General features: G+C 55.0%; 1 protein-coding gene across 9 annotated transcripts in view; it reads left to right on the top strand.

The window, feature by feature from the left end:
• ABR (ABR activator of RhoGEF and GTPase) overlaps positions 1-22,963 on the top strand; it is a 233,597-nt gene that overhangs the window by 129,774 nt on the left and 80,860 nt on the right. For 7 of the 9 annotated variants that reach the window (XM_017864294.1, XM_017864376.1, XM_017864635.1 and 4 more), the window contains 2 exons: positions 9,448-9,546; positions 17,816-18,001. In XM_017864294.1, the coding sequence (XP_017719783.1) occupies positions 9,448-9,546; positions 17,816-18,001 (285 nt within the window). Of the gene's footprint in view, positions 1-6; positions 215-9,447; positions 9,547-17,815; positions 18,002-22,963 lie in introns of those variants that run through there. The other 2 variants (XM_017864824.1, XM_017864576.1) reach the window with 1 other exon arrangement.

Below are 22,963 nucleotides of genomic sequence, written 5' to 3'. Positions count from 1 at the left end.
TCCCTCCTCCCTCCTCCCTCCTCCTGCCGCCGCTGCGTGGACCCCGCTTCCTGTCTGCCCTCCGCGGGCTCCGGCTGCCATGGAGGAGGAAGAGGAGGCGATAGGCTTGCTGGACAAGGTTCTGGAGGACGAAGATGTGTTTCTCCTGGAGGAGTGCGAGCTGGGAACCCCGACCAGCCCCGGCTCAGGGTCCCCCTTCCTGGTGGCTGTGAAGGTGGGAACGTGACACGCCCTGGGCGCTGGGGGGGGCCGGGCCGGCGCTGCCGAAGGTGCGCGGGAGAAATGGCTGATGGGGGCGCAGAGCGCGCGGCCGGGTGGAAGCCCCGGCGGAGTCCGCGAGGGTCCCGGCCCCGGCTGCTGTTCCCAGGGGAGGGAGGGGGGTGGGCCTGCCTCCCCGACCGGTGTCCTCTGGGGAGTGGCTGCCGCCCCCTCCAGGTCAGCCCAGCTCAGGGCGGCTGTGCCAGGAGTCACCTGGCGGGCGTCAGCTGCTGCCTCCCGGGAGGCGGTGGGCAGGAATCCCCTGTTTCCACAGCAACCGCAAGAGAGGGGCCACCCTTTTCCCAGCCAGGAGACGGGACTCAGCGTCTCAGAGCTGAGGCAAGAGGGTGTATGCAAAGGGCAAGAGCCAGAGGTCACCGAGCTTCCTTGAAGGAAAAGCACTGGGTCAGCTGAAGCGGGGGAGGGAACAGCTGGCTTGGAGGCTCCAGCCAGGTGGGCAGGTGCGCTTCCTGGAGCGGGGGATAGGCAGGGAGCATCTGCTGGGCCCTGGCCCACCCGCTCTGGGGCTGAGGGCGTCCTCTGCAGCAATGCCCCTGTCCTGTGGGAGAGGTTGCCTCCCGGTAGAACTGGACGGCAGTGGTGGCCAGAATTCCGTTGAGGAGCAGGGCGGCCCGGGAACCACACCGGCTCTGAGTCTGGCCGGGCACACCACAGCGGTCTTCCTTTCTCTCGCCTGGACACACCTCTCAGAGCTTCAACCTCAGCCTTTTGCTCAACTGCTCTCTTGTTCTGTGTCAAGAAAGGAGGCCCAGTGAGGATGCATTTCAGGGAGTTTGCTGACTGCTAAGCAAGGCTGCCTAACCGAGTGCCCATCTGCAGGGCCTAGGAGGCATGTGCAGAGAGCATTGCTGGGGACAGGAGGCTGTCCCTGAGCCTCCCTGGGCCTCCCTGTCCCTCACAGAAGGTGGGGATCACAGTCCTGCCCCACCCACTCTACAGTGTGGCTCTGAGGAGGAGCCAGTGGAGGTAAAAATAGATGCAGAACCACGGTAGATGGCTGATGTGTGGAGTCTGGGTGGAGCGGTGGCTGCAGGCCTGGGTGGGGAGCGGAGCTGTAGGGAGGCTGGCAGTGGCTGGCACCCCACCCCGTGTTCTCTGATCTGGTGCTGGCGTAGGGCTGTGGGGGTAAGTCACGTCTCCTGGTGGGCTCAGGGAGGCCTCTGCACTTTAGGGTCTGTCCAGCCTCCCCAGTAGGAACAGCGTGGGAAAGTCTGCTGGTGAACCAGGAGTTGGGCTGGGAGTAGCAATGCTGGGATGGGAGGTGTGTGACCCTCGTGGGCCTTCTCTGGAAAGCCCCCAGCACAGATGTGGGCCCCCTGAGAGGCTGCCTCCTGGACCTCCCCTTCTGCCGGACCCTGGCATATGCCTCAGCTAAGCCCATGTTTTGTTCTGCTCAGAACTCTAGACATTTGCCTCTGCAGTTATGTCCCATTCTCCTTGAGGACGAGGACCATGTCCTGTTCGTTGCTGAACACTGCACAGTGCTTGGTGTGGGGCTGGTGCCAGTGACAGTCTGCAGAATGTGTGAGGCCCGTTGGGGCCCACGAAGGGTGTACCAGGTTCCCAGCCTCGCTCCATCTCAGAGATGTCCTACTGCGGTGGCCCACAGATGCCGAGAGAGCCTGAGCACGTATCACACCAAAAAACGCTGCTCCTCCTGGGTCCTCATGAGCACCTGGATGGGGTCTTCCTCTCTACTTTGTTGCCAGCATGGGGGAAGGGGACCTTTCTTGAATGCTGGGGAGTTCCAGGCTCCCTGCCTCATCCTAAACACCTAGAGTTCCTCCCTCCTCTACCGACATTGGCCTCAGAGGGAGAAGACTAGCAAGGCTACTCTTGAAGGCTGTCTAGAAGGCTGCAGAGCAGTGGGAAGAAAGCTCATGGATTCACTCAACAAACACTCTCAGGTTGGGTGCTCTTCAGAGCTCCCCGCCTAGTACTGTAGAGATGACCAGAGGAATGAGGTGTGATTCTCCCTCACGAGGCGTTCAGAGCAAGGGGCAGGTACAGGGAGTAGGAATAGAGTACAGAAGTAGTCAGGGTGAGTCGGGTGCAATGGCTCATGCCTGTCATCCCAGCACTTTGGGAGGCCGAGGTGGGCGGATCACCTGAGGACAGGAGTTCGAGACCAGCCTGACCAATATAGTGAAACCATATATCTATTAAAATACAAAATTAGCTGGTCGTGGTGGCGGGCGTCTGTAATCCCAGCTACGTGGGATGCTGAGGCAGGAGAATCGCTTGAACCCGGGAGGCAGAGGTTGCAGTGAGCCGAGATCGCGCCGCTGCACTGCAGCCTGGGTGACAGAGTGAGCGTCAGTCTCAAAAAAAAAAAAAAGTCAGGGCTGTGAGAAGAGTACTGATAAAAGGGCACCAAATTCAGGGGAGAAGGGACCGCTTCTAGCGGAGTTGTAGTTGGGGATGGCCTGAATGTGTNTCTTGAAGGCTGTCTAGAAGGCTGCAGAGCAGTGGGAAGAAAGCTCATGGATTCACTCAACAAACACTCTCAGGTTGGGTGCTCTTCAGAGCTCCCCGCCTAGTACTGTAGAGATGACCAGAGGAATGAGGTGTGATTCTCCCTCACGAGGCGTTCAGAGCAAGGGGCAGGTACAGGGAGTAGGAATAGAGTACAGAAGTAGTCAGGGTGAGTCGGGTGCAATGGCTCATGCCTGTCATCCCAGCACTTTGGGAGGCCGAGGTGGGCGGATCACCTGAGGACAGGAGTTCGAGACCAGCCTGACCAATATAGTGAAACCATATATCTATTAAAAATACAAAAATTAGCTGGTCGTGGTGGCGGGCGTCTGTAATCCCAGCTACGTGGGATGCTGAGGCAGGAGAATCGCTTGAACCCGGGAGGCAGAGGTTGCAGTGAGCCGAGATCGCGCCGCTGCACTGCAGCCTGGGTGACAGAGTGAGCGTCAGTCTCAAAAAAAAAAAAAGTCAGGGCTGTGAGAAGAGTACTGATAAAAGGGCACCAAATTCAGGGGAGAAGGGACCGCTTCTAGCGGAGTTGTAGTTGGGGATGGCCTGAATGTGTCCACGTGTATGTGCGTACATATGTGTGTGCGTATGTGTGCATGTGCAGGCCAAGGGTCATTTCTGGATGATACACTCCTGTCCTGGGCTGTGGACGGTCTTGGCACACCCCTCCTTGGAAGCTGGTAGGAATCCAAGGCAATTCTCTTTGTTATTACTTTATTAGGGGTACTTACCTGAAGCAGCAGTTGCGTCCTAAGCATGTGCCCAAGTGCCAGGCCCAGAAATCAATCCTGTTTCCAGTGTAATTTCCAAGACGTTTCGTCTTCCTGGGGGGCAGAGGCGAAGTTGGCCTCAGTTTTCTCCAAAGCTGTAGCTGGAGTTTGTTGCGTATCTCAGCCCAGACTTACCTTTGAAGAGTTACTGATCTACAAAACTGATAATGCAAATACTGATAGCAGTGTCACGTTCTATCTGTAAAATGGCATATGCTTTCCAAAAATGTTTCATGCCATTCTATTTAAAGATAGGTAGGGTTGTGACAGGGGCCTGGTAGAAGGTGCTATTTTAAGGAACTTATTTGTCAGGAATAAAAACCCTTTGGTAATGCAGATTAACCCTTTAGGTGTTTTCTGTGCCATTTTTTTTTTTTTATTTTTTCTTTTGAGACAGAGTCTCACTCTGTCATCCAGGGTGGAGTGCGGTGGCACAATCACGGCTCACTGCGGCCTCCACCTCCCAGACTCAATCAGTCCTCCCACCTCAGCCTCCCCCTCACTACAGGCACATGCCACCACGTTGGGCTAATTTTTGTATTTTTGTAGAGACAGGGTTTCACCGTGTTGCCCACTCTGGTCTCTAACTCTTGGGCTCAAGCGATCTGCCCACCTTGGCCTCCCAAAGTGCTGGGACTACAGGTGTGAGCCACTGAGCCCAGCCCAATCCTGTGCCAGTTTTTAAGGGATCATGTGAAACATCTCTACTTCTGTTTCACCTGACCAGGTCTCTTCTGCCTCCACATCATGCCTATATCCCGCATTTGGATGTTTTTCTAAATACAGGCCCCACACGTGGTGATTTGAGAGATGATGGGTGGCACCTCGATCTATATGTTGCATTTTAATAGTTAAGTAGATATTTTAATGTATATTAGAAAAAATATGACCTGTACATTTTTCATACGATTTCAATTATGTGTAGGATAAGACTGCTTTTTACAAGTCAGTTCTTGGGCGCGGTGGCTCATTCCTGTAATCCTAGCACTTTGGGAGGCCAAGGCGGGCAGATCACGAGGTCAGGAGTTCAAGACCAGCCTGGCCAGTATGGTGAAACCCCGTCTCTACTAAAAACACAAAAATTATCTGGGCGTGGTGGTGCACACCTGTAATCCCAACTACCCGGGAGGCTGAAGCAGGAGAATCGCTTGAACCTGGGAGGTGAAGGTTGCAGTGAGCCGAGATCATGCCATTGCACTCCAGCCTGGGTGACAGAGTGAGACTGTATCTCAAAAAAAAACAAAAAAAAAGTTACTGTAAAGAACAGTATAGAGTAAAGAATAGTGCAGGTGGTGGTATATGAGTATGGCAAAATTTTAAGGGTGGGATATGAACAACCGAAATTTCAAAACACTGCCTGTGCCCCATGGCGCCTGCCTAAGACTTCAGAGAGCAACAGGGAGCCCAGAATACGGGAATCCACCCTTCAGGAGAGAGGAGCCTCTGGAATTTGGTCTTTGTCCCCCAGCAGTCGACCCTGTCTTCTCTGTTCTATATTCTGCCAAGGAAGCAGCTGAAAGAGACTTCCTCAGTGCCTAGCACTGGGAGAGGAGAGGGTCTCTCGATGTCTCCGCACTGCCTCAGCTGTCCTGAGACTGAGATGGGTCAGTTGTCCTGAGGTTGATGCTTGGTGTCGGTATAAGCCCCAGGCACGGCCACCCCCCGCCCCCAGGCCCAGTGGCATCTACTCTGAGCAGATCCTGCGGGGTACTCCTGGCAGCCAGCTGTGGCCTGTGGACTGAATTCTGCCATCTGTGAAGCCTCAGACCCTTGCACCCTTGCTGCATGCCCTATAGCCTTGAGTCACAGCCAGAGAGCCAGCCCGGCTTGTTGTCTTGGAGGTCAGTGATCCTGGAGAGATTGTGTCTTTGCTTGTCCTGGAACCAGATGTTTGGAGGCTTTATTGCTTCTAAACTCTGTGGAAGACCAGGCCTGAGCTGGCCACACCTTATCTCTAGACACAGTCCCTCCCAGAGTGACCTGACGTCTTTGGTTTGGCGGCTTCGAGCTGCCACACCGTCTGCCTAGCAGACTGTGCAGGTGCAGGATGCTGAGGATAAACTAACCCACCAAGGCTGCATTTCATAAGTTCTGGCTGGGAGGAAGTGAGGACAGGCAGCTTCCCGGTGCTGGAGACTGGCAGGCAGCGTGGCAGACGCTGTGGGACCTGAAACTTGTTAGAGAGCTCACTCTGGAGCATTCTGGGCACGTGGGCACCTCTGAAGGGCTCCCTGGGGGAGATGACCTCCTTCACCTTCGTGTTCCCGGTGCCTGGCTCCCAGTGGGGTGGGTGAGTGAGTGGTGAGCCTCGGCTTCGATGAGACAACGGTCACCCCACAAAGACTGAAGAAACGATGGTGAATTTCCTCATGGCTCTAAACTGGGAATTGTGGAGTCTGACGAAAGCTGGAAAAGGTGGGAATGGAAAAGGCCTTTCTTTGGTGGTGACTGAGCAACGGGTCTCCTATTAGCCAAGTGCGCCGAGAGGCTGGTTTCCCATCCGTGAGCTCTCCAACGCCTTTGCTCCCATCCCAGCCAAAACTTCGGTGTGAGCAGGGCCCAGAGCGGGGGCTCTTGGGCTGACTCTTTATTGCCTTTTGAGGGAGGGTCTTCTGAGCTGTGTTCCCGTCAGAACCAGCCTTTCAAGATTGGACGGTGAATGGAAGTCTTGAGGGGAGGATCTAGCAGAAATGGGCGATTACAGGGCTCTGGGGTCTACGCTTATGCCGGGGGTTGGGGGGCGGTGGCAGTGAAGCTTATTTGTGGATGGGGCTGCAAATCCCGTTCTTCCCCCGCATCCAAGTCCAAACAGGTCTACAGTTAAAGCTCACAGTGTATCCAAGTGACTTCCTCTACAGGGCATTTGCTAAACCCTCAGGCAGATCCTGAGGCAGGGAACAGAGGGGTGCTAGCCCCCAGCACCAGCGATGAGTCCCCATGTGTCAAGGCTGGGAAGCAGCAGGAAGACCCCCGAGGGTCTGACCTGGAGGGGCTGGGGCTGGGGGCTGTTCCAGGCTCTGATCTTGTCCCCCAGGGGTACGTGTGCTGCAGGCTCTGCAGGCCTCTGACAGTCCCGACTCTCTGTGCCTCAGGAAGTGGATAACACGTGCCAGGTTTTGAGACTGGTGAGTGCTAAGCCCAGTTCCTGGTATTTGTGAAGCCGCCGATAAGTAACTATTACCCTTTCCTAAAGCGTGGGGTCTGTATTGCTTTTTTAATGCTGCTGAAACAAATCGCCACAAACTTAAGGGCTTAAAACAACACAAATTTATTCTCTTATACAGAAATCTAAAAAGGATCTCTGCCCGACACCGTGGCCCATGCCTGTGATCCCAGCACTTTGGGAGGCCGAGGCGGGCGGATCACCTGAGGTCAGGAGTTTGAGACCAGCCTGGCCAATATGGTGAAACCCCATTTCTACTAAAAATACAAAAATTAGTGGGTGTGACGGTGGGCGCCTGTAATCCCAGCTACTCAGGAGGCTGAGGCAAGAGAATCGCTTGAACTTGGGAGGCAGAGGTTGCAGTGAACCGAGATCATGTCATTGCACTCCGGCCTGGGCGACAGAGCGTGACTTTGTCTCAATATATAAATACATAAATAAATAGATTAATTAAAATAAAAAGGATCTCCAGGGCTGCATTGCTTCTGGAAGCTCTAGGGCAAGCTTGTCCAGCCTGTGGCCACGCGGCCCAGGACAGCTTTGTGGCCTGACACAAATTTGTAAACTCTTAAAACCTGTTATTTTCTTTTAGTTCATCAGCGGTCGTTAGTGTTACTGTATTTTATGTGTGGCCTGAGACGATTCTTCTTCTTCCAGTGTGGCTCAGGGGAACCAAAAGATCGGACGCCCCTGTTCTAGGGGATTGAATTCATTTTGTTGCTGTTTCCAGCTTCCAAAGGCTCCCTGCATTCCTTAGCTCGTGGCCCCATCCTCTGTCTTCAAACCTACCAGTGTAGCATCTTCCAAGCAGTCCCTCACCTCCACCCTGTCTCTGACTCACTCATTCCCCTTCTGTGGCCATGATGCCTTGGGGAAAGATGACATTTTAGGCAGCAGGTAAAGAAAGAACCGAAAGCTAGAGGCCTTTGAAGATGAGGAAGCTGGTTCTTCTGCATGTGGGAAGACCGAGCGATCTCCTGGCTGTGGGAAGGACTGGAAGGGTAGGGACGGGCACCTGGGCCCCTGCAGGTGTCTCATAAAGGATATGGTGGGCATCATGTCCCAGTCTAGGGCCGAATCTTTACTTGTTTGTTTTTCAAATGTCTTTCCCACTAGATTCTAAGCCACGTGAGAACAGGGGCCACTGTCTGTTTCCCGTGGTGTCCATAGGGCATGGTGGACATTCAGTAAATATTTATTGAATGAATAAATAAATGGACACATAGCCCAATGGAATTCCTAAGTACTCACATTTTGCAGTATTCATACTCGGTCCTTGGCAAGCCTCGGGCAAGGTGGCACTCTTCGAAGATGAATCCAGCTCTGGTACGTGGGACAGGCAGGAGGAGAGAGGAAGAGAGGGAGGAAAAGTCGATTCGGAGAACCCAGGCGACAGAGTGAGATGCAGGGGGCCTCAACCACAGGAGAGGGTAGGGATGACACAGAGGGAACGGGAGGCAACAGATGAGCTGGGAAGCGTGGAAGGGCTTGGGGGAGATGAACAGCAAGCATGGAAGGGCTTGGGGACTCAGTGTGGCAGAGGGAAAGGAGAGAGAAGGAAGAGGGGCCCAGGGACGACTCTTGGGGGTCCTGGCTGAGAAGAATTGCTATGTATGTTTTTTCACTGAGGAGAACTTTGGGGGTACTTTCTCTGTGCCAGGCACTGTGCTAGTTGGTGGACGTCCAACGCTCAGTGGCGTGTGACCTCCACGCTAAGGAGCAGCAGTTCTGGAGGGAGGAGGAGGCCACTTTGGGTCTGTTCCTGGCACAGTGAGGTGACCAGGGAGTGCTGCGACGAGTTTACGGGGCGGGGCAGGATAAGGCTGAGGGGCTCACAGGCGGCCTGCTGATGTGGGATTGAACCTCAGGGACAAGAGGATAAGGACAGAAGTGTAGCTGGGAGGCCTCAAGGCTGGGGCCCTTCCATTCGGTTCTCTCCACCCACACTTCTCTTGGTTTATCTGTCACCTCCTCTGGGACCCCTCTCTACCCCCCAGACTTAGATTCTGGCCCCTGCTGTGCCCTCCCTTGTGACCGTGCCCTCCCTCAGTCATGATTCTGATTTTCCCTCCTGAACATCCTTGTCCCCACACCGCACATGAAACTGCCCAGCAGACCCGGGGCAGGTCCTTGTGTCTTGCTCACTGTGAGAAGGTTGACTTGGGAGACAGGTGGACGAATCGATGAATATCAAATGGGGAAATGTGGAAAATAGATTGAGGGAAGCAAAACAAGATGTTACAGGAGGAATATGGGTGATTGTTTTTCCTTTTGTATTTCTGCATGTTTTATTTATTTTTTTTTATCATAGTATCTGACTTTTATCTCCTATGAAAGTGTCACTTAAGGGGAAAGGGACAAGGGTGGCTGGGCGTGGTGGCTCACGCCTGTAATCCCAACACTTTGGGAGGCTAAGGTGGGTGGATCACCTGTGATCAGGAGTTCTAGACCAGCCTGGCCAACATGGTGAAACCCCGTCTCTACTAAAAATACAAAAATTATCTGGGCATGGTGGTGGGCGCCTGGAGTCCCAGCTACTCAGGAGGCTGAGGCAGGAAAATCGCTTGAACCCGGGAGGCAGAGGTTGCAGTGAGCCAAGATTGTGCCACTGCACTCCAGCCTGGGTGACAGAGCGAGAGTCCGTCTCAAAAAAAAAAAAAAAAGAGGGAAAAGGGTAGGAAAACAGGCAGTCCACTCAGGATTTTGGCCTCCTTGCTCATGGGCTGTTGACTGTGCTTTGCTTTTGTGCAGGTGGAAACAGGGAAAGGCCTGGAGATGAGGAAGCTGGTTCTCTCGGGGTTCTTGGCCAGTGAAGAGATCTACATTAACCAGCTGGAAGCCCTGTTGCTGGTGAGTACAGTCCCTGCTCTGGGGCCTTCTGTTCCCCCGTGTGTTGGATGATGTCATGCTCTGAAGCTGCTTTTGGAGTTGGAGAGGAAAGGGGACCTGTGCCCGTCCCTCCCTGTGGACAGAGTGCAGCTGCTCTGCTTCTAGCTGGTTATCAGGCAGCCCAGGTCATTGCCAGAAAGGGCCTGTGCCTCTCAGCTCCAGCTCTCAAAAGGCAGGAGAAGCAGCACACCCAGATTAGGGGTGGCAAACACACCTGTCATCCACCACCGTGGCGCAGGGCATTGCTAACCCATAAGGCATCGCTAACCCATAAGGCATCGCTAACCCGGGCAAGGGCCAAGTGCCTCCTCCACACTGTGCTCCGGACAGTCACTCCCAGTCATTCCAGTTAAGAAGGCTCTGCCATCTTGGGTCCAAGTCCTTCTACCTCCCTGGGTGAGGGAACTGTTAACACCATCCTGAGGCTGCGTGTCAGGACATATGAGGTGGCAGGATGTGTTTTTTGTTTTTTGTTTTTTGAGACAGAGTTTTGCTCTTGTCACCCGGGCTGGAGTGCAGTGGTGCAATCTCGGCTCACTGCAACCTCTGCCTCCTGGGTTCAAGTGATTCTCCTGCCTCAGCCTCCCTGGTGGCCGGAATTGCAGGTGCGTGCCACCACGCCCGACTACTTTTTGTATTTAGTAGAGACGGGATTTCAACATGTTGGCCAGGCTGGTCTCAAACTCCTGACCTCAGGTGATCCGCCTGCCTCTGCATCCCAAAGTGCTGGGATGACAGGCGTGAGCCCCCGCTCCCAGCCTGTCTGTGTTCTTTTGAGAAGCAGCACAGCTCTGAGGCCTCAGGCCAAGCTCAGCCCTCGGTAACATGCCTCAGTTTCCCTCCCGGAGGAAGGCATTGTTGTGAGAATCCGATGGGGAGGGGAATATGAAAATGTTTACGGAAGATAAAAGTATTACACAGATGTGAGGTGGTTTTGCCTTGGAAGAACGTGCTCCTTAGATGCGTCTGAATATTATGCCGAGGGATCGTGGCGTGTCAGTTTCTTTCCTCTGGGTATTTTGCAGCCTGAGACATAAGGTAATTGTCAGAGAAGGGAGACTCAGAAGTGTGGATCTGTGGAAGCTCATTCTTAGCAAGAATTCTAAGATACACATTTAAGTACTTGCCATGACGTGAGGTGCTGTCACATGTCAACCCTGAGATGCTGTCAGTGTCCCAGGGGACTTGACATTTATATTACCCAGGAATGACTGTGTGAATGTGCAGATGCAGGCCGGGTGTGGTGGCTCAATGCCTGTAATCCCAGCACTTTGGGAGCCCGAGATGCGCAGATCTCTTGAGGACGGGAGTTTGAGACCAGCCTGGCCGATGTGGTGAAACGTCTCTACTAGAAATACAAAAAAAGAGCCAGGCATGGTGGTGCATACCTGTAATTCCAGTTACTCAGGAGGCTGAGACATGAGAATCGCTTGAACCTGGGGACGAAGGTCATAGTGAGCTAAAAGCGCACCATTGTACTCCAGACTGGACAGCGGGAGTGAAACCCTGTCTCAAGAAAGGCCGGGCACAGTCGCTCACACCTCTAATCCCAGCACTTTGGCAGGCTGAGATGCGTGGATCATCTGAGGTCAGGAGTTCGAGACCAACCTGGCCAACATGGTGAAGCCCCATCTCTACTAAAAATATAAAAAATTAGCCAGGTGCGGTGGTGGGCGCCTGTAATCCCAGCTACTCAGGGAGGCTGAGGCAGGAGAATTGCTTAAAGCCGGGAGGCAGAGGTTGCAATGAGCCAAGATCATGCCACTGCACTCCAGTTTGGGCAACAAGAGTGAAACTCTGTCTCCAAAAAAGAAAAAGAAAAGAAAAGAAGAAAAGGAATGTGCAGCTGCTTTGCCACACGCCAGCCTGAGTGTGTCCCATCTCTCCGGGAGTTTGTCTCTATGCACGGAGCTGTTTTCCAAGTGAGGGGCAGTGTGGCAGGTAGCTGAGGGTCCTGGTCTGGGGCCAGAGCTGGGGCAAGACCCGGGCCTGCCATGAATAGCAGGCGTATTGCACCGTTTCTCAGACTGGGCCTCTCAGCCCATCAGTGCATTGTGAAATCATTACAGTGGGTTGTGAAACCAGTACAGTGGGTTGAACCAGCATTTTTAAACCAATGAAAACATACCAGCATGCATCATACACAGGGAAGATAAGTGAGGGAACTTTTGGTTTGTTGTCTGTGTGCCTGTGAATATATCTGTAATTGCTGGGCCCATGGTGTCTTGTACCTGTCGTGGGTTTAAAAACTGCTGGCTTTGGCTAGGCACGGTGGCTCACACCTGTCATCCCAGCACTTTGGGAGGCCGAGGCGGGCGGATCACGAGGTCAGGAGATCGAGACCATCCTGGCTAACACGGTGAAACCCCGTCTCTACTAAAATACAAAAAATTAGCCGGGCGTGGTGGCGGGCGCCTGTAGTCCCAGCTACTCGGGAGGCTGAGGCAGGAGAATGGCAGGAACCCGGGAGGCGGAGCTTGCAGTGAGCTGAGATCCGGCCACTGCACTCCAGCCTGGGGACAGAGCGAGACTCCGTCTCAAAAAAACAAAAACAAAAACAAAAGAAAACTGCTGTCTTTGGGTGAGCTATACATAAATTCCCTGAGCCTCTGTTTCTGGATCTGAAGATGAGAGAGATGCCATTTTTTCTGTCTCTTTCCACGGGGTTGAGAAGGATCGGGTGGTCCTTTCAGGACCTCGTACAGTGTTGAGTACTTAAGACACTCAGATGTTAGTGGAAGAAAGGAGGACAGGCAAAGAGACAACCGTCAGACACTCGTGAAACACGTCTTCTAAGCCATGAATTGCTGTACCAAAAAGGAACCTAGTTGCCCTGACTAACAGGATGTATATTTGAAAGGAGTTCAGACAAAGGATCCAGACTGCCTGGCCGTACTGGCTCCAGGCTTTCAGCAGGTGAATGAGCCTTTGTGCCTCAGTTTTTCCATCTGCAAGCAGGGTATATGAATAGTATGCTTTTCATGGGGTCGTTGTGAGGATTAAAGGAATTTATACACAGAGTTATTATTATTTTTTTGAGACGGAGTCTTGCTCTGTTGCCCAGGCTGGGGTGCAGTGGCAGTCTTGGTTTACTATAACCTCCACCTCTTGGATTCGAGAGATTTCCTGCCTCGGCCTCCCAAGTAGCTGGGATTACAGGCGCCCACCCCACACCCAGCTAATTTTGTATTTTAGTAGAGATGGGGTTTCACCATATTGGCCAGGCTGGTCTTGAACTCCTGACCTCATGTGATCCGCCTGCCTCGGCCTCCCAAAGTGCTGAGATTACAGGTGTGAGCCACCGTGTCCAGCACATAAAGCTCTTAGAACATAGCCTGAGTGTTCGTTGATACTGTTAATTTTTCCAGTGCCAGGAGAGGAAACAGGTTAGGGCTTATTGGTTTCTGCCACAACACACCTTTTCCCTGAAGGAGGGAGTGGCGTCCGTCCCCATCAGACACGAAACCCTTAGATCCCACATGCCACCCGCGAGCCTCTTCCTCTGCGCCAAGACCGAGAGCCCTTCCTTCCCTGCCCTGCCTTTCTAATAGCTCATGCCCCAAAGGCAGAATCTGTGGGGTAGGGGCCCCCTTCCTGATGTGCCCGGGGCAGGTCCCCCGCTTCTCCAGCTCTCTCCTCCTGGGCCCCTGCTTGGGTCTTTTTTGAGCAGGGGCCAGAGGGAGCGACGGAGGAACTTGCTGGGAGGCCAGGTCTGTGGCAGGAGGGCTCAGGAAGGAGGAGTGGGACCCTCCACAGCCACAGCCTCAGAAGAAAACCTCAGAGCGAAAGAATCACGCCCTCCCTCCTCTCCTCCCTGAGCTGGGAACCCCCGCCCCTCCCCACCCCTCAGCAAGGAGGAAGCTAAACCTGCTCTTCGGGGCGGCCTCACAAAGGGGCCAGCTCCACGGAGAAGAACATTCATTCCCTCCATGCTCGCTTTCCCACTCCTGACCCCGTTCCCACCGCACTGCCCTGGCCTGTTTGCTTTCAGCAGAACGCTTCCTGATAGTCAGAGGGCCGGGTGTGTGTACCTAAAACCGTGTGCACACACAGGGCAGACGAGCCTCCGCACAGAAGCCTCCATCCTGGCCTCTGGGTTGCTGGTGGGAGTCATCTTCTGGGGCCCTCCTGCTTCCTGGTGGGCTCCAATTACAGGGAAAGCCTGGGAGCCTGGGCCGAGGCCGGGGGTGAAGGAAAAAAAACGAAGCCAAATGCATTGAAATTCTGGATCTGCTTGACGCTGGGAACTGAGCTTGGGAACTGTCTTGCTATGCCAGGGCCACAGGGTGAGGCCACTCCCCACAGCCCCTCCCACCGCTGGCCACGACGGGCCCTCCTGGGGCGGACTGTCCTTGTGGCTGTGCGTTGGGGCTCATAGCCACGCTGTATCGCAGCCTCTTTATCTATAAAACAGGTGAATGACGCCTTCCTCCCTGGGCTCCAGTGATGAGTAACTAGGGTGGCATGGCAGCAAGCATGCCAGGCCTTCTGAGGCAGGAGGTGGAGGAAGTGGGTACATTTCTTTCCCCTATTTCGAAAGGCCAGTCGCTGTGGGACAGCGGACAAACGGCTGTGTGAAGTCCCACTGGCAAGTGAGAACCGGCGCGGGCCCGTCTTCCTGAGAAGCAGCTGGGCTGGGAGCCAGGGTGGAGGTCACGCGGGGTCCTCTCCGAGAACTCTCATGGTGAAATGCAGAGCCGGGGCCTGCCCTTGCCTCTGCAGCAGGACTGGGGAGGAGGGGGTGCCTGAGTGCTGTGCTAGCACTTTGGCAGAACGGCTGTGCCGTGCCGAAGCTCAGTGTGGATCACCGTGCCTTTCAGTCCACCCTCCTGTCCCGAGCCCGTGTGTGGGACTTCACCAGAGAAAAATAACGGCCTCAAGGGTCCTGGCCAGCAGAGGACGCACCCCCAGCCGTGTGCCCTCCCACCAAGTGAAATCAGAAGTAAGAGCCAAGGTCCCCATCGTGTCATGAGAACCATCTGATGCCCCAAACACAGGCCCCGTCCTTGTGACTGGCTGTGGGTGAGCGTCCATTTCTTCCCCTTTTGCAGACAGGGTGGGAAGTTTAGAAGGAAGCAGAACCATTGTGCGTGGGTGGCAGACGAGTGCGTCCTCGGCGGCTTCTGAGAAATCCTGTCTCCTTGGCCTTCCTGGGACTGCTGCCTTCCTGCTTCCCTGTTCCCTCCTCAATGGAGACTGCACCAAGGCAGGGACAAGAATTCATGGATATGGGGACTTTGTGGCGACGTGGGCTCCTCTGTGGGGTCCTGCGTCAAGGTGAAAAGGATAAACTCTTAGGACTATGTCAATCCTGAAACTCCATGTTCCTCATGGAGGGTGGGGAGTCACCAAAGCTTTCAGCTCACCCACCTGGACTTGGGGGGACACTCTTCCCTTGCTCCTGCCCCCCAGTGCCTTCTGTTCCCCTGTCTGGCATGCCTCCCTACCCCCCTACTTCTCCACCTGCTGAGCTCTCTAAGGCCCTGGTATGTCTTCCTCCTCCATGCAGCCCTCCAGGCTGCTCCAGTACAACCTTGGAACCACATGGTTGGTGTGCAGTCGATCACATTGTCCGTAGTCATTTCATCTGTGTTGGTCCATTTCACCCAACTGGATTATAAAGGTCTCAGCTCGAGGGCGGTGGCTCACACCCGTCATCCCAGCACTTCAAGAGGCCGAGGCAGGTGGATCACTTGAGGTCAGGAGTTCGAGACCAGGCTGACCAATATGGTGAAACCTCGTCTCTACTAAAACTACAAAAAAATCGCCGGGCATGATAACGCACGCCTGTGATCCCAGCTACTACTCGGGAGGCTGAGGTGGGATAATTGCTCGAACTTGGGAGGCAGAGGTTGCAGCGAGCTGAGATTGCGCCACTGCACTTCAGCCTGGGTGACAGAGTGAGACTCTGTCTCAAAACAAAACAAAACAACAAAAATGCAGTCTGGGACCATGGTCATGTATGCACTGACCGGAATGTCAGTAGGCAGCGCATGTCTGTATTATCCCAGTTTCACAAACGAGGCTGCCGTTGATAGGAAGCCTGAGTGATGTGCCCACAGCAGAGCTGAGACTCAAGCCCACACTGCCTGGCCTGCACCAGGTTGAACCCCATGCGTTTGCTTAGCAAGGACCGGACGCTGAGGGGCCACTGATTCTAGCATGGCGACGGTCAGAAGGAGGGGCCTGCTCTGTCCTGCGTGGACTGTTGCATCTGGGCTTTTTAGAGCTCGGAGGATGAAGGAGCCAGAAGGCAGAGCACCACCTGGGTGTCTTGAGTAGATGAGAATTCTTCCAGCGAATGTGAGTTCTGCCTCCATCAGAGTGAGGTGATGTGAATGAGTCGAGGAGACGTCGTCAGAGTGAGGCGATGTGAGGCTGGTGTGAGGCTGGGCTCGGAGCTTGCCGTGGTTGGCTGGAGCTGGTGAGGGCTCAGGGGGAGCTGGTGAGGGCTTCGGTGTTCCCTTCAGTGCAGCATTTTCAGCGGTGGAGTCACCCATTGTCTACTAGGATACTTGTCGGAAAGCTCACTACTTAATCCTATGGGGGACGGCTCTCGTGAGCCCAAATCTCACCCCATAACTTTTCCCCACTGTTCCTGGGTCTGCAGAGCAACCCAGACTAAATCTAAGCCTCTTTTTTGTTTTTGGAGACAGGGTCTTGCTCTGTTACCCAGGCTGGAGTGCAGTGGCGCAATCTCGGCTCACTGCAACCTCTGCCTCCTGAGTTTAACTGATTCTCCTGCCTCAGCCTCCCAAGTAGCTGGGATTACAGGTGGCTGCCACCACGCCCGGCTAATTTTTGTAGTTTTAGTAGAGATGGGGTTTCACCATGTTGGTCAGGCTGGTCTCGAACTCCTGGCCTCAGGTGATCCACCCGCATTGGCTCCCAAATTACTGGGATGACAGGCGTGAGCCACTGCACCTCTTTTTTTGTTTTTGGAGACAGAGTTTAGCTCTGTTGCCCAGGCTGGAGCACAGTGGCGCAATCTTGGCTTACTGCAACCTCCACCTCCCAGGTTCAAGCAATTATCCTGCCTCAGCCTCCCGAGTAACTGGGACTAGAGGGGCATCTCACTGCGCCTGGCTAATTTTTGTAGTTTTAGTAGAGACGGGGTTTCACCATGTTGGTCAGGCTCGCTTGTCTCGAACTCCTGACCTCCCAAAGTGCTGGGATGACAGGTGTGAGCCACTGCGCCTGGCCAAGTCTTAAGCCTCTTTCCACATGGCCTTCGGGTAGATGAAGAACATCAACAGAATCCAACATGGCTGCTCCCCTCCTGGCCGCCCTGCCCTTCCCTGCCACGCCTTCCCTGTGCAGCAGGTTTTCAGGCCCTGTCTCCTGCAATGGCCTTTGCAGTACTGAGCATCTTTTTTTTTCTGATTATTCATATTTATTCATTATAGGTGATTTATAAAATGCAGAGGACCACACTGAGGAAATGCCTGCATGTCCCATTATCCCACAGTCCCGCCGCTGGGCTGGAAGGTGATGGCGTCAGCTCCCAGCCAGTGCTGGGGGTTGGTCTCTGTTGTCTGCCACCTCACCGTCTACACTGGCAGGGCCTGGAGCATCTTGGTATAGACAGGCAGGCGTTGAGAAACAGTCTGAGACTGGAGACCCCTGCCGTGCGCCATGGGGAGGACCACCACAGTCGCTTAGCGTGTCTGCCCTGGGGGTGGGATGCAGTGGGAGACACGTGAACCCCCATCCCTCTGCCTATGCCAAGTGACAGGAACTTGGAATATCGTTGAGGCCAAGACTGGTCTTGAGTAACTTCGGGTCCCTACCCTCTGAGTCCCAGAACCACGTTCTGTTTCTTGTAAGGAAACAGCTATGGGCTTGAGTTCCCAGTCAACCCTCCCTTCCACTGAAGTGTGACAAGAAACTTATGACTTGGGGCACAGGCTATTGTGGAAGAAAGACGTGGATCCTGTTAACCCAGTACAGGCCGCTGCTGAGCTCAGGTGCGTGGTAGGCGAGTGAGCCCCAGCACCACCCCTCGGGCCTGGCAGAGCTGCCGGGCCAGGTTCCTGCCGTTGAGTGTGTGGCTTGTTGGGGCCTGTGGCAGTGGCTCCTTGATACAAAGCTCGTTTCAGTGCCCTGCCTTTGGCGGCCTTGTCTGGGCAGGACTTGGGCAGCGGGCAGGGCTAGTAATTGGCCCCAGGGCCTGCCGACACTCTGGTTTATTTACCCCGACCTCTGCTCTTTCTTCCTCTCTTTCTCCCAGCCCATGAAACCCCTGAAGGCCACCGCCACCACCTCCCAGCCCGTGCTCACCATCCAGCAGATCGAGACCATCTTCTACAAGATCCAGGACATCTACGAGATCCACAAGGAGTTCTACGACAACCTGTGCCCCAAGGTGCAACAGTGGGACAGCCAGGTCACCATGGGCCACCTCTTCCAGAAGCTGGTGAGTCCCCCAGTGATGGAGGGTCCTCACGCGGGGCCTCAGCGGAGCCGAGAGTGTTGAGGGAGAGGACGGGACAGCCGTCTTGGAATCCTTGAAGGCCTGAGTCGTCTCCGAGTTCTGAAGGAAAGCCTGGGCCTGTGTGTTATGGGGCACCCAGGGCTGGTGCCTTGACTCTAGGCCTCCCTGGTGCAGCCCTGGGCGCTTCTAGGGCTGGTGGAGACGGGCTGTGTGGATAGATACTTCTGGGGCTGGTGGAGAAGGGCTGTGTGGATAGATACTTCTGGGGCTGGTGGAGACGGGCTGGGTGGGGATAGATACTTCTGGGGCTGGTGGAGATGGGCTGTGTGGATAGATACTTCTAGGGCTGGTGGAGACGGGCTGTGTGGATAGATACTTCTGGGGCTGGTGGAGAAGGGCTGTGTGGATAGATACTTCTGGGGCTGGTGGAGACGGGCTGTGTGGATAGATACTTCTAGGGCTGGTGGAGACGGGCTGGGTGGATGGGCGCTTCTGTGGGAGCACCGTCTCTGTCTCCGAGGGTACTCTCTCTCTCCCGGAGGGTGCTCCGTGGAACCAGCCCTGGAATGGAGGCTCCTTGCTGGACTTCTAGTTTCCTGTCTCTCAGTGAACAGAGGGGCACCTGCTGGGTTGGGGGGCGCGAGGACTGCTCCCCTGGGACCTCAGGGATTCACTGCATCTCAGTGCTGTGTCGGTGAAAGGAAGCAGTTGGACCCCTCAGCCAGTGATCTTCTCCTGAGGTCCCAAGAGCAGGAAGCACTAAAGCCCAGCCCTGCCTGGCATTGCAGGGTTGGGAGTGGCAGGAGCGGTGGGTTAACAGGCGGATTTCGTGTTGGGAAATGCTCACGGAGTCCTCTGCTTCCCTGTGTTTCTGTGACACCCTCTCCCCCAGCTGTGCCCCATCTCTGGCTGTGTCCCCTGGAGGACCCCCAGGTCAGACCCATGAAGCCCCCTCCCCAGCTCTCCTATGTAATGTCTGACAGCCCAGCAGGCAAGAGGGAGACTAGAAGTCCAGGCCGCGGTTCTTCTCTGGGTGTGAGTGGCCAGAGGACCTTCTCCACCCCACTGCCCTGTTCTTTGGGTGTGAGTGGCCGGAGGACCTTCTCCTCCCCACTGCCCTGTCCTCCGGGTGTGAGTGGCCGGAGGACCCTCTCCTCCCCACTCCCCTGTTCTCCGGGTGTGAGTGGCCGGAGGACCTTCTCCTCCTCCCCTGCCCTGTTCTCCGGGTGTGAGTGGCCGGAGGACCTTCTCCTCCTCCCCTGCCCTGTTCGGCTGAATGGACAGGGCTCTGCCTTTCTCACACTGGAGAAGATTCTCCTGCTTGGACACGCCTAGGGCTTCCAGCCGAGTGTGTTCACAGCTGAGCTCCCTGTCTCTGAAGTTATCTGCTCCGCTTCCTGCCTTTATCTCAGTGAGTGCTTCAGACTCGTTCTTGCTGCACCCCTCCCCCCACCTGTCCTGTGAAGTTCACTTTTTGGCCATTGCTCACCGCTGCCTTTTCCTTTTCTTGGCCACCCATGGCCCTCACCTGGACAGCTGTGTGTCCTCTTTTGTGGCTCCTGGCTCCTGCCTCCAGGCCCACTCCCCTCCCACCCCCACCTCTCCTTAGAGGGGAGAGAGTCACTGAAACCCTGACAGCCCCTACAACGGCTCCCCACGGCCCTCGGATGAAGGCCAGGCTCCCAGGAATGGCCCGAGAGACCCTTTGCACACTGACCTGTGTCCAGCCCTGGCCTTGGCAGCTTCCTCCCCGCACCTCTGTGCTTCCTGACTCTGGACTTTCTGTTCTCAGTTCCCAGGGCAGGCGCTTTCTTAACTCTTCGTACTCGATGCCCCACCTGCCTGAAATGTCCTTCCCCCTCTCCTCTGGCTTCCCCTGGTCAGCTCCCAGCTTAGAAGGGACCTCCTACGAGAAGGCTTTCCAAGCCCCCAGATACAGGCCTTGTGCCAGTCCCCGTAGTGAGCACTGGTGACTGCGTGACTCCCCCGAACCACAGCAAGCTCCAGGAGGATGGGCTGATTTTCTTCTTTCGTTGAGACGGAGTCTCGCTCTGTCGCCCAGGCTGGAGTGCAGTGGCGCAATCTCGGCTCACTACAAGCTCCGCCTCCCAGGTTCACGCCATTCTCCTGCCTCAGCCTCCCAAGTCCTTGGGATGACAGGTACCTGTCACCACGCCCAGCTAATTTTTGTAGTTTTAGTAGAGACGGGGTTTCGCCACGTTGGCCAGGCTGGTCTCGAACTCCTGACTTCAGGTGATCCACCCGTCTCGGCCTCCCAAAGTGCTGGGATTACAGGCGTGAGCCACTGCGCCCGGCCTGCATTTTCTTCTTAGACCCCCAGAACCAGCCCAGTGGTCACTCCATGAATGAGTGAATGCACCGTGACCTTGACCATTGGGCCTGGGGAGAGCTCGGAGGGGCATCGAGGGAGATGTCACAGGGCCTGAGGTTTCTGTCCTGAGAGCCCTGTTTCTCAAGCACAGCTTCTAGAGCGAGATCACAAAGTAGGCTTGAATCCCAGCTCTGCCAGATTAAACGTGCACCTGGGCAACTTACCCAACCACTCTGCATCAGCTTCCTCATCTGTAAAAATGAGGATAATGATAGCATTTCCCTCATTGGGTGATTTTGAGGAGTTAATTTCTGAAAAGTGCATGGGGCTGAGCGTGGTGGCTGATACCCGTAATGCCAGCGCTTTGGGAGGCTGAGGCTGGAGGATCATTTGAGGCTTAGCGTTCAAGACCAGCCTGGGCAACATAGCAAGACCCTGTCTCTACAAAGAAATAGAATAGGCCTGACTGGGCGCGGTGGCTCATGCCTGTAATCCCAGCATTTTGGGAGGCCGAGGCGGGTGGATCATGAGGTCAGGAGTTCGAGACCAGCCTGGCCTACGTGGTGGAACCCTGTCTCTACTCAAAATACAAAAAAATTAGCCGGGCCTGGTGGCGGGCGCCTGTAGTCCCAGCTACTCAGGTGGCTGAGGCGGGAGAATTGCTTGAATCCGGGAGGCGGAGGTTGCAGTGAGCTGAGATTGCGCCACTGAGCTCCAGCCTGGGCAACAGACTGAGACTGCATCTCAAAAAAAAAAAAAAAAAAAAAGAGAATAGGCTGGGCGCGGGGGCTCACGCCTATAATCCCAGCACTTTGGGTGGCCAAGGTGGACAGATCACCTGAGGTCAGGAGTTCAAGACCAGCCTGGCCAACACGGTGAAACCCCGTCTCTACTAAAAATACAAAAATTAGCCAGGCGTGATAATACACACCTGTGATCCCAGCTACTCGGGAGGCTGAGGTGGGAGAATTGCTTGAACTCGGGAGGCAGAGGCTACAGTGAGCCGAGAGCATCCTACTCCACTCCAGCCTGGGCAAGAAGAGCAAGACTCTGTCCCAAAAAAAGAAATAGAATAAAATAAAGTAAAAGGAAAAGTGCTTGGAACAGGGCCTGGAGCATCATAAATTAATAAGTACTTAATAACTAGTCATTATCATCAGTGCCATTATTATTATTATTATTATTATTATTTATTATTATAATAATATCGGGAAGAGGCACCCCAGAAGGTATCCTTTCAAGGGAATGTCACGCTCTGGTTCTAGCAGATCCACCTGCTTCCTCCCATTCAGGGATGGTGAACACCTGTCATCACTGCCTGCTCACCTGAGCTGAGTGGCTTTGGGGGCATCCTCTCCTCATCCCTCAGGAGTAGAAGAGTGGGTTGCTGGAAACGCTGCCACAGTTTATCTTTGTCACGTGGACCTGGCTGTCTCCTCTTCTGGTCTCAGCTCCACAGGCCTGGCCATGAATCTACTACCCACCACCTTCCCTCCCCAGCATTGGGAACTGATGCCTGAGGCCCCTGGGGCTGCAGGCCTGGGAGGCCCCGGGGGGAGCCAGGTCAGGCCTGGCATCTGGAGGTGGTTTATTTTCAGCCAAAGTCTCTGGGTATTTGATTATTCGTTACCGAGAGAAGGGAATTAGCATCTCTGCTGTTTGTTTTATGAGATCACTCCAGTGCCAGGCTGCTGTTTCCAAGCAACCTGCACTTCCCAGTTAATGTACCTGCCAAACCAGGCCTTGGGCCCTACAGCCTGGGGTGACTGTGGCGATGGCAGTCCCGGAGATGACCGTAACCCTGGACTCAGGCCACTGCGCAGCTGGCTTCTGGGAGGGTGGTGTGCCAACCTGGGCCTCCAGGCTTGCTTCTTCTCGTGGGAAAGGGGACAAGAGGAGCTCTTTCCTGGAAGAATCTTGGTGATTTTATTTTGGCTTAGGAAGCCACTGTCTAGCACATCTCCTGTAGCGTGGGCACTGATGGGCCAGGCCTCAGTACTCCCTGGAAAGAGAAATAAACGCCCTCCCTTCCAGGCCCGCCCCCTTTTAAAGTCCAGCCCCGTCCCCCCACTTTTGAAAGTCTGTCACTTCTGCAGCTGAGACCTGAATGCCTCTGGCCTTGGCGTCACCCCAAGCATCCCCACTCTCTCTCCCCTCTCTGGCTTTTCCAGATGCTCCCCACTCCCCTGCCCCACCAGCTTCCTCAAAGGGTTCTGCCTCTGTCCTGGGAGGTTCCAGGCTCAGCCAATGCTGTGGCCAGCCTGCCCCACCTCCGCCCCACCCCACGTCAGCCTCTCTGGGTCCTCGGGGAACATGAGGATCCTGCAGAAGAAAGCAGGGTCGGCCGGGCGCGGTGGCTCAAGCCTGTAATCCCAGCACTTTGGGAGGCCGAGACGGGCGGATCATGAGGTCAGGAGATCGAGACCATCCTGGCTAACACGGTGAAACCCCGTCTCTACTAAAAAATAGAAAAAACTAGCTGGGCGAGGTGGTGGCGCCTGTAGTCCCAGCTACTCGGGAGGCTGAGGCAGGAGAATGGCGGGAACCCGGGAGGCGGAGCTTGCAGTGAGCTGAGATCCGGCCACTGCACTCCAGCCTGGGTGACAGAGCAA

Source organism: Rhinopithecus bieti, unplaced genomic scaffold (genome assembly GCF_001698545.2).
Source record: "Rhinopithecus bieti isolate Rb0 unplaced genomic scaffold, ASM169854v2 scaffold_22, whole genome shotgun sequence".
Classification (NCBI taxonomy): domain Eukaryota; kingdom Metazoa; phylum Chordata; class Mammalia; order Primates; family Cercopithecidae; genus Rhinopithecus; species Rhinopithecus bieti.
This window is presented reverse-complemented; position numbering and strand designations above follow the sequence as displayed.